A 15,809-nucleotide genomic window follows, 5' to 3' on the forward strand; every position below is an offset into this window, starting at 1 on the left:
GCATACTGAGGAGACTTTCATGCCTGGAGGCCAGGCTGGATTCATCCCCCAGTTCCTATTGAGTTAGCACATCTCTGCCAGAGCACCAGGAAGGGAGCTGCATCAATTGCCTCAGCACCTCTGGGCTAGGGAGAAGAAATCCACACCGGATTCCTGTCGGTGACCCAGTGACCTCCACTGTGAGCTGTGGAAGGACTGACGTCCAGAGTCATTGTTCTGGGTCCTGGACACTTGGATCACCTTACCAGTCGTTTACTGTACAGCAGTGCGACACTGCTTCGATTGGAGATGGCCCACTTGGCAAAGTTCATGACGTGCTCCACTTGTTTCGAGAGCCCAGAGATCTCCAGTTGCTGCTGGAGGAGTTTTGCTTGACGGTCTTTGGTTACACTCTGCAGAGAACCCCAAGAAAATCGAGCCGTTAAGAACGCATTGCAAATCATCCCAGCGGGACCAGAGGGCTTAATATTACCATGGAGACAATATGGTCTGTTCATTCTGTGGTGAAATAAAGAATTCTTTATATTATTTTACAACCTCATGACGTCCCAAGCGCATTACAGCCAGTGAAATACTTTTGAAGTGTAGTCACTGTTGTAATGTAGGGAACAGCAGCCAATTTACACACAGCAGGATCCCACAAACAGCAATGGGATAATGACCAGATCATCTGTTTCAGTGAGGTAGGTTGAGGAATAAATATTGGCCAGAATAATCAGGGAACTCCCCCGCTCGTCTTTGAACAGTGCCATGGGATCTTTTACGTCCACCTGAGGGGGCAGACGGAGCCTCAGTTTAACGTCTCATTCGAAAAACGGCACCTCCGACAGGGCAGCACTCCCTCAGCACTGCACTGGGAGTGTCAGCCTAGATTACGTGCTTAAGTCTCTGGAGTGGGACTTGAACTTGCGAGGCGGAGAAGATTCGGGAGGTAATTCCAGAGCTCAAGGCCTAGGCGGCTGAAGTAACGGCCGCCGGTGGTAGGGCGAAGGGAGTGGGGAAATGCCCAAGAGGCCAGAGTTGGAGGAGCGCAGAGTTCACGGTGGAAAGACAGACGGGATACCTCACCTCCAGCTGCTGCAGCAAGGCTTTCCCTTTCTTGTTGATCTCAATCATTAATGTGAAGACAGCCACTTTAATGTCCTGCTCGACCTTCTTACAGTTTTCATTTACTTCGTTAATCCTGCAACACAAGCACACTCACTGGATGGGCTTGTAGTTACATAAAGAATGCTGCAACTTTATTATTGACTGTCACACTTAGGATGGACCAATCAAAACAAATATATCAGGAGATGTAACCAACCTTATATTTATAACTTTGTCTGGTGTTCATTCCATACAACAACTTGCCTTTATCTAGCACCTTTAACGTAGTAAAACATCTCAAGCGATGCGCCCTTTAAGCTGACTGGATCTTAAATTCAAAGACCGCGCATGCGCGGATTTATGAATGGGCCACGCAACCCCTTAAAAAAAAAATTAGAGGGAACATTGGTCCCAAGGCACTTCACAGAAGCATCAGACAAAAACTGACCCCTGCGGGCTACAATTGGCCAGGGCTCCTGCTCCCAATCGCCATCTAGTGACGACTGCAGGAAGTGCATGTGTCTGCACAGAAGCGGAGGATCGAATCGGGCTCTGTTCTAATGCCCCACCAATGCTGGAATAGTCTTTCAGCACTTGCAAGGTAACTGGAGGTGTGCTGGAGCCAGTGAAACTGTGCCAGTAAATGTGCACACCATTCGAGGGCATAAATCGAGTGGGATGGGGGGGCGTTAAGGTCCATCCAGAACCCACAACAGGACCTGAATGTTGTTTCTGATTTACCGTAGGAGTCATGTTAATCTCTTCTATAACCATCAGTCTAAACCCGTCTACAGATTAGTCCCTGCCCACCATCTGCCCTGCCGTTTCTCTAGCCCATAATTACCATTTATCTCATCTCACTATTTTCTTCCTTTTATTGTATTTCATTCAGATTATTTCTGAAACATTTGTCTTCCATTTTGAACCCTGACCCTCCTGGCACCCAAACAGCGCTCACCCCAGACTGTGGGGCGTGTGTGGGGGTCTCGGGGAGCGAGGGTCGCGAGGGAGTGAGAAGGAGCCTCCAGAGTGTGTGAGGGAGTTTCGAGGGAGTGCGAGGGGGCCCAGGGTATGTGAGGCCCTGTCCCAAATGGGGCTCCACCAAGCTTATGCTCAGCATGTATCTCAGCACAGGGCCAGGGTGCAGTTGCAGAGTGAGGACTAATGAGCGTGCCAGTGTAGTAGCTTCACACGGTCAGTGCTACAATTTCTCCATTTTTGTGAAAGAAGTGGTCTGTAAACGTGCGCCGAACATTTGACGCGAGGGAGCGAGATGAACAAGAATGGGGGCCACTCCCACCGCAGCACACAGTACCTGTTCTGGATCTGAGTGGCTGTATACTGAATATAGTTTCTCTTCTCCTGAAGTTTGGCAGTCAGTGTATCAATGATGACCTTTTGGTTGTTAAAAGCCTCTTCTAGAAACTGGTACCTGCAGACACACAGATTCAGAGATGACAGCTATACTGTACTTCCCGAATAACACCAAGAACCCTCGTGCAGTACCAGCAGTCTGCACAGGAAACACTGAGCTCCATTACATAGAATCTTACAGCACAGAAACAGACCATTCGGCCCAACAGATCTATGCTCCACACCAGCCTCCTCCCACATTACTTCATCAGCACATTAAATAGATCGCTAGGGCTTGCGGAAAGGAGACTGCGAGTAGTGTGGGGTGGGGCACAACGGGTGGACTGCGCGGGGATGCAAATAAGATCAAGATGGGCGTGGGCTGTGTTGGTCCTCTTGGTGCACTGATGAAGTGGTATTGGTTCAGAAGCAACACTGAAGCTTCCCCCCCACCCCCCCCCCAAAGTATAAGTCACTGCAGCTGAAACATGTCATGGGCCTGCTTGGCCCTACAATGTGCCCGAGGAGCCCAGCACGATCCAACGAGGGCACACAGTGTGAAGGGTGCTGGGAGCCTATGCATGAGGCTCATTCGGCCCCGCTTTAATATTAGGCGGCAAGCCCATCATGTGACTGGAGCACCTGAACAGTGCTGCAGTTGGAACAGGCACTGAATGGGAGGCCTTAATTTTTTTAATTTTTTTTTTTAAAAACAGGCCCCTAATGTTAGATCCGTGGTTCAGTGGATAAATAATTACACGGATGCTGTACATAAACAAATAACAGGTCTTTACTGGAGGAGGGCAATCTCTAGACTGGAGTACAGAGGCATGCGCACAGCTTAGATACCGGTGTGGTTACTGCCGGTACTACAGTATACAGGAGCTGTAAAAAGTAGTTCTGACTTAAAGCACATACACTACACCTAGTACCCCCGAGCCTCTGCCCCTCACCATCCCCCATCCCAAAGGCACTGAAAAGGCAGGCTGCAGCCCTTTACCGGCTGCTGGTGCCCGAGATTCCCAAGTAACGTACCTGGAGTAAGTTACTCAAACGCGCTGGCTCGGATTACTGGGTGAGGTCCCCTCACAGGTGCCCACACCGTCGGCGATCACTCGAGTCGCCTCAGGGCAAATGGGGAGAACAAGGCCATTAGAAATGCCTTCTTTTTGCGAGCTGATGCAGCAGCTCTGAAACAGATGGCTTTCCCAGTCTGAAACAGGAACTCGCCTCTCCATTTTGGATCGGGGGGGAAGCATTTCAGATGCTGAAGAGCAATGTGCTTTCCTTCTAAGCGAGGCGCTCACAGCAAAGATTGATTATCTCCCGAGAATTGGCACAGCGCTGAGATATGGGAACTCTGCTAACAACAGGAAGAGATAGTTATAGGGGGCAGATTGTTCTGTTCCCCTGCCTGGGCACAGAGAATACAGGAAATAGCGGGCAGGGAGGGGCTCGCAGTCAAGAGCAGAGCCTGTAAAAATGTTCAGTCCACTTATATAAATAAAGACCCAATACAAAGGCAGAAGCTTACAGCTGCAATCTTCGGTCTGGGTTCATAAACACTTCACAAACTACACAAGATTTCATTCCATGCTCGGTGAGGTTATCTTAGTCTCTCAGATTCAGACTACGATCTTCTCACCAGGCTTATTAATGCAGTAAGCTTCATTCAGGAAACAATCACACTTAATCCAATACATTTCTTGCGCAATGCTTTTAATTAGTCACCCCAACTTCCTCTCAGTCTCAACGATAGACCTGTCCCCACCAGTACTGTACCCCAGTGTTAGTGACAGACCTGTCCCCACCAGTACTGTACCCCAGTGTTACAGTGACAGACCTGTACCCACCAGTACTGTACCCATGTTATACAGTGACAGACCTGTACCCACCAGTACTGTACCCCAGTGTTACACAGTGACAGACCTGTACCCACCAGTACGGTCACCAGAAAGCAGGTAAGTGATTGGTTGGTGAGTATTTCTCTCTTTTTTAAACTTCAACTCTGTGGTTTATTGTTTCTAATAAAGTCTCTGTGGTGCAGCAGGGACTGTTTGTAAACCAGGGCCCTTAAATATACCATTTAACTGTAGTGTAATTGGTGGGATTGATTTGATTTAATTTAATTGCAATTAATTAAAGGGTAAGTCATGGCAGGACAGCCCGGTGCCGTGGTATGCTCCTCCTGCGCTATGTGGGAACTCAGGGACACTTCCTGTGTCCCTGACAACCATGTGTGCAGGAAGTGTGTCCAGTTGCAGCTACTGGCAGACCGCACTGCGGTGCTGGAGCAGCGATTGGATACATACTGGACCATTCGCGATGCTGAGGACGTCGTGAATAGCACATTTAATCAGTTGGTCACACCGCAGGTAAAGGTGGCACAGGCAGAAAGGGAAGGGGTGACCAACAGGCAGAGTAGTAGGCACAGGCAGGTAGTGCAGGGGTCCCTGTGGCCATCCCCCCTCTCAAACAGATATACCGCTTTGGATACTGATGGGGGGGAATGGCTTACCAGGGGAAGGCAGCAGCAGCCAACTTCCTGTCACCAGGGGTGGCTCTGCTGCAAAGGACGGGAGGAAAAAGAGGGGTAGAGCTATAGTAATAGGGGATTCTATTGTAAGGGGAATAGATAGGTGTTTCTGCGGCCGCAAACGAGACTCCAGGATGGTGTGTTGCCTCCCTGGTGCAAGGGTCAAGGATGTCTCAGAGCGGCTGCAGAACATCTTGGAAGGGGAGGGTGAACAGCCACTTGTCGTGGTGCATATAGGTGCCAACGATATAGGTAAAAAACGGGATGAGGTCCTAAAAGCTGAATATAGGGAGTTAGGAGGTAAATTAAAAAATAGGACCTCAAAGGTAGTAATCTCAGGATTGCTACCAGTGCCACGTGCTAGTCAGAGTAGAAATAGAAGAATATTTCAGGTGAATATGTGGCTAGAGGAATGGTGCCAGGGGGAGGGATTCAAGTTCCTGGGACATTGGAACCGGTTCTGGGGGAGGTGGGACCAGTACAAACCGGACGGTTTACACCTGGGCAGGGCCGTGACCGATGTCCGAGGGGGAGTGTTTGCTAGTGCTCTGGGGGAGGGATTAAACTAAAATGGCAGGGGGTTGGGAACCTGAGCAGGGGGTTGGGAACCTGAGCAGGGAGACAGAGGAAAGGGAAACAAGGATAAAAGCAAAAGATAGGAAGGAGAAAAACAAAAGTGGAAGTCGGAGAAATCAACGGTTTAAATCAAAAATGGCCACAGTAAATAATCATTCTAATAGGTCTAAGAGCGTTAAAAAAACAAGCCTGAAGGCTTCGTGTCTTAATGCGAGGAGCATTCGTAATGAGGTGGATGAATTAGCTGCGCAAATAGAGGTAAACGAATATGATTTGATTGGGGTTACGGAAACATGGCTCCAGGGTGGCCAAGGCTGGGAACTCAACATCCAGGGGTATCCAATATTCAGGAAAGATAGGCAAAAAGGAAAGGGAGGTGGGGTAGCATTACTGGTTAAAAAAGGGATTAACACAATTGTAAGGAAGGATATTAGCTCTGATGATGTGGAATCTGTATGGGTAGAATTGAGAAATACCAAGGGGCAGAAAACGTTAGTGGGAGTGGTATATAGACCTCCAAACAGTAAGGCGGAGGTTGGGGATGGCATTAAAAGGGAAATTAGAGAAGCGTGCAAAAAAGGCACAGCAGTCATCATGGGTGACTTTAATCTACATATAGATTGGGCTAACCAAATTAGTAACAATACTGTGGAGGAGGAATTCCTGGAGTGTTTACGGGATGGTTTCCTGGACCAATATATCGAGGAACCAACCAGAGATCAGGCCATCTTAGACTGGGTATTATGTAACGAGAAAGGATTAATTAGCAATCTTGTTGTATGAGGCCCCTTGGGTCGGAGCGATCATAATATGATCAAATTCTTCATTAAGATGGAGAATGAAGTACTGTAGTTGACTCAGAGACTAGGGTCCTGAATTTAAATAAAGGAAACTACGATGGTCTGAGGCGCGAATTGGGTAGGATTGATTGGGGAATGTCACTCAAAGGGTTAACGGTGGATAGGCAATGGCAAACATTCAAAGACCGCATGGATGAACTACAGAATTTGTTCATCCCAGTTTGGCATAGAAATAAAACAAAAAAGGTGACTCAACCGTGGCTAACGAGGGAAATTAGGGATAGCATAAGATCCAAGGAGAGGACATATAAATTGGCCAGAAAAAGCAATAATCCTGAGGATTGGGAGCAGTTTAGGATTCAACAAAGGAGGACAAAGGGATTAATTAAGAAAGGGAAAATAGAATACGAGAGCAAGCTTTCAGGGAACATAAAAACTGACTGTAAAAGCTTTTATAGATATGTGAAGAGAAAAAGATTGGTGAAGTCAAGCGTAGGTCCCTTGCAGTCAGAATCAGGGGAATTTATAATGGGGAACAAAGAAATGGCAGACCAATTAAATACATATTTTGGTTCGGTCTTTACAAAGGAGGACACAAATAACCTCCCAGAGATGTCGGGGAACATAGGGTCTGATGACAGGGAGGAACTGAAAGAAATCAGTATTTGTAGGGAAATGCTGTTAGGGAAATTGATGGGATTGAAGGCCGATAAATCCCCAGGGCCTGATAATCTACATCCTAGGGTACTTAAGGAAGTGGCCCTAGAAATAGTAGATGCATTGCTGATCATCTTCCAACATTCGATGGAATCTGGAACAGTACCCATGGATTGGAGGGTAGCTAATTTTACCCCACTATTTGAAAAAGGTGGTAGGGAGAAAACGGGGAATTACAGACTGGTAAGCCTGACATCGGTAGTGGGGAAAATGCTAGAGTCCATTATAAAAGATGTAATAGCAGAGCACTTGGAAAGCAGTGACAGGATCGGACAAAGTCAACATGGATTTACAAAAGGTAAATCGTGCTTGACTAAACTACTGGAATTTTTTGAGGATGTAACTAGTAAAATAGATAAGGGAGAACCAGTGGATGTGGTGTATTTGGACTTTCAGAAGGCTTTCGATAAGGTCCCACATAAGAGATTAGCGTGTAAAGTTAAGGCACATGGGATTGGGGGCAAGGTATTGACTTGGATAGAGAACTGGTTGGCAGATAGAAAGGAAAGTGTTGGAATAAATGGGTCTTTTTCCAAGTGGCAGGCAGTGACTAGTGGGGTACCGCAGGGATCGGTCCTTGGACCCCAGCTATTCACAATATATATTAATGATGATCTAGACAAGGGAACTAGATGTAATATTTCCAAATTTGCAGATGACACAAAGCTGGGTGGACGTGTGTGCTGTGAGGAGGATGCCAAGAAACTACAGGATGATTTGGACAGGTTGGGTGATTGGGCAGAAGCGTGGCAGATGCAATATAACGTGGATAAATGTGAGGTTATCTACTTTGGTGTCAAAACAGGAAGGCAGATTATTATCTGAATGGCAATAGATTGGGAGTAGGGGCAGTGCAACGAGACCTGGGTGTTCTTGTGCACCAGTCGCTGAAGGTAAGCATGCAGGTGCAGCAGGCGGTTAAGAAGGCAAATGGTATGTTGGCCTTCGTAGCGAGAGGGTTTGAGTACAGGAACAAGGATGTCTTGCTGCAGTTGTACAGGGCCTTGGTGAGACCACATCTTGAGTATTGTGTGCAGTTTTGGTTGCCTTATCTGAGGAAGGATATTCTTGCCATGGAAGGAGTTCAGCGAAGATTCACCAGGCTGATACCTGGGATGGCAGGAATGACGTATGAGGAGATTGGGTCGATTGGGCTTGTACTCGCTGGAGTTTAGAAGAATGAGAGGGGATCTCATTGAAACTTATAAAATTCTGGCAACACTGGACAGACTAGATGCAGGGAGGATGTTCCTGATGGTCGGGGAATCTAGAACCAGGGGTCACAGTCTAAGGATAAGAGGTAGGCTTTTTAGGGCAGAAATTAGGAGGAATTTCTTCACCCAGAGAGTGGTGAACCTGTGGAATTCTCTACCACAGAAGGCAGTAGAGGCCAATTCATTAAATATATTCAAGAAGGAGTTGGATATATTTCTTGAGGCTAAAGGGATCAAGGGGTATGGGGAGAAAGCAGGGACCGGGTACTGAACTTGGATGATCAGCCATGATTGCATTGAATGGCGGAGCAGGCTCGAGGGGCCGAATGGCCTACTCCTGCTCCTATGTTTCTATGTACCCCAGTGTTATACCGTGACAGACCTGTACCCACCAGTACTGTACCCCAGTGTGATACAGTGACAGACCTGTACCAACTAGTACTGTACCCGTGTTATACAGTGACAGACCTGTACCAACCAGTACTGTACCCCAGTGTTATACAGTGGCAGACCTGTACCCACCAGTACTATACCCCAGCATTATACAATGGCAGACCTGTACCCCAGTGTTATAGTGACATACCTGTGCCCACCAGTACCGTACCCCAGTGTTATACAGTGATTGACCTGTACCCAGCAGTACTGTACCCCAGTGTTATACAGTGACATACCTGTGCCCACCAGCGCTGTACCCCAGTGTTATACATTGGCAGACCTGTACCCACCAGCGCTGTACCCCAGTGTTATACAGCGAAGGACCTGTACCCACCAGCGCTGTACCCAAGTGTTATACAGTGACAGACCTGTCCCCACCAGTACTGTACCCATTATACAGTGACAGACCAATACCCAGCTGTACTGTACCCCAGTGTTACAGTGACAGGCCTGTACCCACCTGTACTGTACCCCAGTTTTAGTGACAGGCCTGTACCCACCTGTACTGTATCCCAGTGTTAGTGACATACCTGTACACACCAGTACTGTACCCCAGTGTTACAGTGACAGGCCTGTACCCACCTGTACTGTACCCCAGTGTTACAGTGACAGGTCTGTACCCACCGGTACTGTACCCCAGTGTTATACAGTGACAGACCTGTCCCCACTAGTACTGTACCCCAGTGTTATACAGTGACAGGCCTGTACCCACCAGTACGATACCTGAGTGTACAGTGACAGACCTGTACCCACCAGTACCCGCACTGTGTCTGCCCCAGCTGGTTACCTGTGCTCCTTGTGTTCCAGCAGCTGGCAGTCTCGACACGTCAGCCGATCGCAGGTCTCACAGAAAAGCTTGAGCTGCTCCTGCCTGTGGACAGGGCAGAAGAGCATTCGCTGGTTGGACACACTGACCGCCTCTGAGGAAACACAGAAAAGGGCGCGACAAGTTAAGGTCAAGACTTTCCACCCCCGACCCATCGGGAACACGAACTCCGGCAGAGCCTATACCGATTGGTGTGATAACCCACTGCGCCTTTAACTGCACATTACAGACCAGTGCGGGTGTCAGAGATAATACCAGCAGTTGGAGTGGTTGCTGGGGGAGTCTATGATACTATTTAAGCCTTTACGTTGCACAAGACCCTCATTAGCACTACTCTTCCCAGTAATGAGTGTCTTGCATAACCAGCTGCAAACCCAATCTAAGTTTAATGGAATCTTTTCCCCTTTCAGCCGTCTTTTTCCCAGTAATTCCTATTTTTAGTTTAGTCTAACCCTCCGGTTTGCTGAAATTACAACCCCTTATATAATATACACAACATCCTTCCATCATGCTGTATTTCCTTTCAAGTGTACATCCTGGTAGTCTGCATGTTCCAATTTACAAGCATGCACTCCTCTGTAATTTAACCCTGAGCATCCTGTTTCCTGTTCGGATTTTCCCATGACACCAGCTGTGCCAGCCGGAAACATTTAAGAGTGGCTCTTTTTGGAAACCAGCCATTTAAAATGCAAACCCCTCTCCTGGGTCCAATCCCCACACAAAATGCAAACCCCTCTCCTGGGTCCATTCCCCACACAAAATGCAAACCCCTCTCCTGGGTCCATTCCCCACACGTGATACCAGTGATGAATCCAGTGCCCTGGATGCCCAGTGTTGCCCCTGGCACCAACAGAGGGAAATATGTCCCTTATTTGAATGGCGTCATCATGCGACCACCCATAAGAGAAACAGGCCAACTTATCAGTGCCTGCCCCGCAAATTCACCTTTCCTGCTAGATTTCCTTTGGGTCCTCACTCTAAGCTCAGGAAACGGAAGCCGACAGTGTCCACCTACCCCCTACGCACAGAATCAAACCTGGGACCTTCCTGCATGATTCAGCAACGCACCACGCTGGGTGAACAGCAAAGACCCACCATGACCGTTCCTACAGACCCGGGAGGAGCTAATTCCACCCTCCTGTTGAAGCTCCGGACTAAAAGGTTTAAGAACTGCTGCACAGAATCCACAGATACAGGGGGCGCAATGAGTGGTTTTATATTTACCTGGAGACACATCCTCCTTCTGCCTCACGGTGTGATCTTTGGTAAACTTGACTCTTTGATGTGCCTCGATGCAGGTTTTACAGAGCCACTCGAGACACTCCACACAGAAACCGCTGGCCTCGGCATTGTCCTCACAGCTCGTGCAGACCTGCGCAAAAGAAAGCGGCAAATGGTTATTGTTCTGAGAGAAGGGGTGACCCCTTCACCATGCAGGGGAGGAGTTCAGGAACAGAGGAAACATGTTCCTGCAGGAGCAATTTCCAGAATGCCAACCCTACCATCTCCACATTATGCCGTCACACTATTTCTTCGGAGCAGGAGTAGGCCGTTCAGCCTCTCGATCCTGTTCCGACATTTAGTTAGATCATGGGTGATCTGTACCTCAACTCCATTTGCTCCACATCCCTTGATACCTGTATCAATAAAAATCTATCTCGCTCAGTCTTGAAATTTTCAATTGCCGCCCAGCATCCACAGCCTTTTGGGGGGAGAGAGTTCCAGATTTCCACGACCCTGCGTGTGGAAAAATGCTGTCCGATTTCATGCTGAATAGTCTGGTTATAACTTTATTATAGCCACTTGTTCTGGATTCCGCCACCAGAGGAGATAGTTTCTCTGTATCTACCATTTTGAATCCTTTTATCATTTTAAACATTTCAACTAGATCACCCCTCAAACCGGATCAAACAAGCAACCTCACGTGCAGAATCCTCACGGTACAATAAAGCCAGGGAGCAGAAACAAGAATGCCGTGGATCTACTGAGCAAGTGAATTGTGGTCAATACCAGCACTCCAGCGTCATCCAACAAGGTATAATGCAATTTACTGGTCTGTGGAAAGACGACCTACATAAGAACATAAGAAATAGGAGCAGGAGTAGGCCAATCGGCCCCTCGAGCCTGCTCCGCCATTTAATAAGATCATGGCTGATCTGATCCTAACCGCCAATCTACTATCACAGAACCATCTCCTGAATCTAACAGAATTAGACACAAAATAGGAGCAGGATCAGGCTGCACGGCCCCTGGGCCCGCTCCGCTACCCACAGGGCCATGACCGATCCGAACCTAGACTCATGTCCAAATTCCTGCCCGCTCCCCGTAACCCTTAATTCCCTTTACTTCTAAGAAACTGTCTATTTCTGTTTTAAATTTATGTAATGACGTAGCTTCTACAGCTTTTTGGGGCAGCATATTCCATGGACCTACCACCCTGAGTGAAGTAGTTCCTCCTCATCTCAGTTTTGAAAGAGCAGCCCCTTATTCTAAGACTATGCCCCCTAGTTCTAGTTTCACCCATCATCGGGAACATCCTCCCCGCATCCACCCGATCCAACCCCTTCACAATCTTATATGTTTCAATAAGATCGCCTCTCATTCTTCTGAACTCCAATGAGTAGAGTCCCAATCTACTCAACCTCTCCTCATATGTCCATCCCCTCATCCCCGGGATTAACCGAGTGAACCTTCTTTGTACTGACTCGAGAGCAAGTATGTCCTTTCTTAAGTATGGACACCAAAACTGTATGCAGTATTCCAGGTGCGGTCTCACCAATACCTTGTACAACTGAAGCAATACCTCCCTATTTTTATATTCTATCCCCCTAGCAATGAAAGCCAACATTCCATTGGCCTTCTTAATCACTTGCTGCACCTGCATACTAACCTTTTGAGTTTCGTGCACCAGGACCCCCAGATCCCTTTGTACTTCAGTACTTTCCAGTTTCTTGCCATTAAGATAATAGCTTGCTCTACGATTTTTCCTGCCAAAGTGCAGAACCTCACACTTTCCAGTATTGTATTCCATCTGCCAAATCTCTGCCCACTTACTTAGCCTGTCTATGTCCCCTTGCAGGTTTTTTGTCCTCCTCACTCACTACTTTCCCTCCCATCTTAGTATCATCTGCAAACTTTGATATGTTACACTCGGTCTCCTCCTCCAAATCGTTAATATAGATTGAAAAGAATTGGGGACCCAGCACCGACCCCTGCGGAACACCACTAGTTACTGATTGCCATTCGGAGAATGAACCATTTATCCCAACTCTCTGCCTTCTGTTCGATAGCCAATCCTCTATCCATGCCAGAATATTACCCCCAATCCCGTGATTTTTTATCTTAAGCAATAATCTTTTGTGTGGCACCTTGTCAAATGCCTTTTGGAAGTCTAAATACACTACGTCCACTGGTTCCCCTTTATCCACCCTATATGTTACTTCCTCAAAGAACTCCAGCAAATTTGTCAAACATGACTTCCCCTTCATAAAACCATGCTGACTTTGTCCTATTAAATGATGATTATCCAAATGTCCTGTTACTCTCTCCTTAATAATGGACTCCAAAATTTTACCTACCACAGATGTTAGGCTAACCGGTCTATAGTTTCCAGCCTTCTGTCTACTGCCCTTTTTAAATAAGGGTGTTACATTAGCAGTTTTCCAGTCTGCCGGGACCTTAGCTGAGTCCAGGGAGTTTTGGAAAATTATTACCAATGCATCCACAATCCCTACCGCCACTTCCCTCAAGACCCTAGGATGTAAGCCATCAGGTCCAGGTGATTTATCCGCCTTGAGTCCCATTATTTTACCGAGTACCACTTCCTTAGTGATTTTGATTGTGTTTAGCTCCTCCCCCCCCCCCCATAGCCCCCTGTTTGTCCAGTGTTGGGATATTCTTAGTGTCCTCTACTGTAAAGACTGATACAAAATATTCAGTGTTTTTGCCATCTCCATATTTCCCACCATTAATTTCCCAGTCTCATCCTCTAAGGGACCAACATTTACTTTAGCCACCCTTTTTCTTTTTATATAACTATAAAAACTCTTACTATCTGTTTTTATATTTTTTGCTAATTTACTTTCATAATCTATCTTCCCTTTCTTAATCAATCTTTTTGTTATTTTTTGCTGTCTGTTAAAGTTTTCCCAATCCTCTATCCTCCCACTAGATTTGGCTACCTTATATGCCCTTGTTTTTAGTCGAATACTATCCTTAATTTCTTTACTTAGCCACGGATGGCTGTCTTTTCTTTTACACCCTTTTCTTCTCAGTGGAATATATTTTTTTTGGAAGTTGTAAAATAACTCCTTAAATGTACACCATTGATCATGTATCGTCTTACCCTTTAATCTATTTTCCCAATCCACTCTACTCAATTCCGCTCTCATACCTTCATAGTCTCCTTTATTCCAGCTTAGCACGCTTGTTTGAGATCCAACCTTCTCACCCTCTAATTGAATATGGAATTCAACCATGTTATGGTCACTCATTCCAAGGGGATCCTTTACTAGGACATTTTTAATTAATCCTGTCTCGTTACACAGGACCAGATCTAAGGTTGCTTGCCCCCTGGTCGGTTCAGTTACATACTGCTCAAGAAACCCATCCCTAATACACTCAATGAACTCATCCTCAAGGCAGCCCTGCCCAATTTGATTTGTCCAATTAATATGATAGTTAAAATCCCCCATAATTATAGATGTTCCCTTATTACAAGCCTCAACTATTTCCTGATTGATACTCCGTCCAACAGAGTTGCAACTGTTCGGAGGCCTATAGACTATGCCCACTAGTGTTTTTTTCCCCTTATTATTCCTTACCTCCACCCAAACTGTTTCATTATCCTGATCTTTTGACCCAATATCATTTCTCTGTATTACAGTGATTCCTTCCTTTATTAACATAGCCACCCCACCTCCCCTTCCTTCCTGCCTGTCCTTCCTGATCATTAAATAACCTGGTATGTTTAATTCCCAGGCATTGTCACCCTGCAGCCATGTTTCTGTAATGGCCACAAGATCATACCCATATGTAGTTATTTGTGCCATTAACTCGTCTATTTTGTTACGAATGCTACGTGCATTCAGATAGAGAACTTTCAAATATGTTTTGTGACACTTAGTTCCTGCTTTTGCCCTTTTTATTACTTTACCAAGATCGCAAGATATGGATGAGGAAGGACATCCAACTCATCTTAGCAAAACCAACTAGAAAAAAAAATTACAGTTTCTCCCCACATTGTCAAATTACTGCAAGGTTTTCGCCTCCATTACTCATCCCAGCATTCCACGCCAGGTCTCTCAAAGACGACAAATTACATGGCAAATCGTTTCCGTAGCCCACTGGGAGAGATCAATAGATCCTCAAGTCCTGGTCTGCAACATTAACCCAGTGAAAGAGGCGTGAAGAAATTCAACATGGGAACGCATTTTACAAAATCTCAAATGATATAAAAAGCTTTACAGATAATTTTTTTAAAAACCTGACGACATTTATATAGCGCCTTTTGCGGCCTCAAGACGTTCCAAGGCGTATTACAGCCAATGAAGTACTTTTGAAGTGTGGTCACTGTTGTAATGTAGGAAACACGCAGCCAATGTGAACAATAAGATCCCACAAACAGCAATGTGATAACGACCAGATAATCTGTTTTTAAGTGATGTTGGTTGAGGGATAAATATTGACCAGGAACTCGGGGAAAATTCCCTTGCTCTTCTTTGAAGAGTGCTGTGGGATCCTTTATGTTCATCTGAGGGGGCAGACGGGGCCTTGGTTTAACATCTCATCCGAAAGACGGCACTTCTGACAGTGTCGCACTCCCTCAGTGCTGCACTGGAGTGTCAGCCTAGATTTTCGTGCTCAAGTCTCTGGAGTCGGACTTGAACCCATAACCTTCTGACTCAGAGGCAACCCAGAGCCAGGGCCAGCACAAAAGAAACACATGTATACACATGTATTAAAAAATGAAAATGCCGGAAATCTGAAATCAGAACAGATAAAAAGAAAAGGTCTTGCATTTATATAGCGCCTCTCACGACCACTGGACGTCAAAAGCGCTTCACAGCCAATGAAGCACTTTTTGAAGTTTAGTCACTGTTGTAATGTAGGAAACGCGGCAACCAATTTGCGCACAGCAAGCTCCCACAAACAGGAATGTGATAATGATCAGATAATCTGTTTCAGTGATGTTGATTGAGGGATAAATATTGGCCAGGCTAGAACAGTCAGTTTCCAAAGAGAAAAAGCACAAGATTAATGTT

At 46.4% G+C, this 15,809-nt stretch overlaps 1 protein-coding gene across 1 annotated transcript in view; it reads right to left on the reverse strand.

Moving 5' to 3' along the window:
- The window catches only part of LOC147105998 (E3 ubiquitin-protein ligase TRIM33-like), a 161,955-nt gene that overhangs the window by 33,794 nt on the left and 112,352 nt on the right, over positions 1 to 15,809 (reverse strand). Inside the window, 5 exon segments of the mRNA XM_086008622.1 lie at positions 246 to 392; positions 1,069 to 1,183; positions 2,405 to 2,521; positions 9,508 to 9,640; positions 10,771 to 10,918. Coding sequence (XP_085864748.1) covers positions 246 to 392; positions 1,069 to 1,183; positions 2,405 to 2,521; positions 9,508 to 9,640; positions 10,771 to 10,918 — 660 coding nt within the window.

Source organism: Somniosus microcephalus, chromosome 16, assembly GCF_052327205.1.
Source record: "Somniosus microcephalus isolate GS21.2 chromosome 16, FLI_Smic_1.0, whole genome shotgun sequence".
Taxonomy (NCBI): Eukaryota; Metazoa; Chordata; class Chondrichthyes; order Squaliformes; family Somniosidae; genus Somniosus; species Somniosus microcephalus.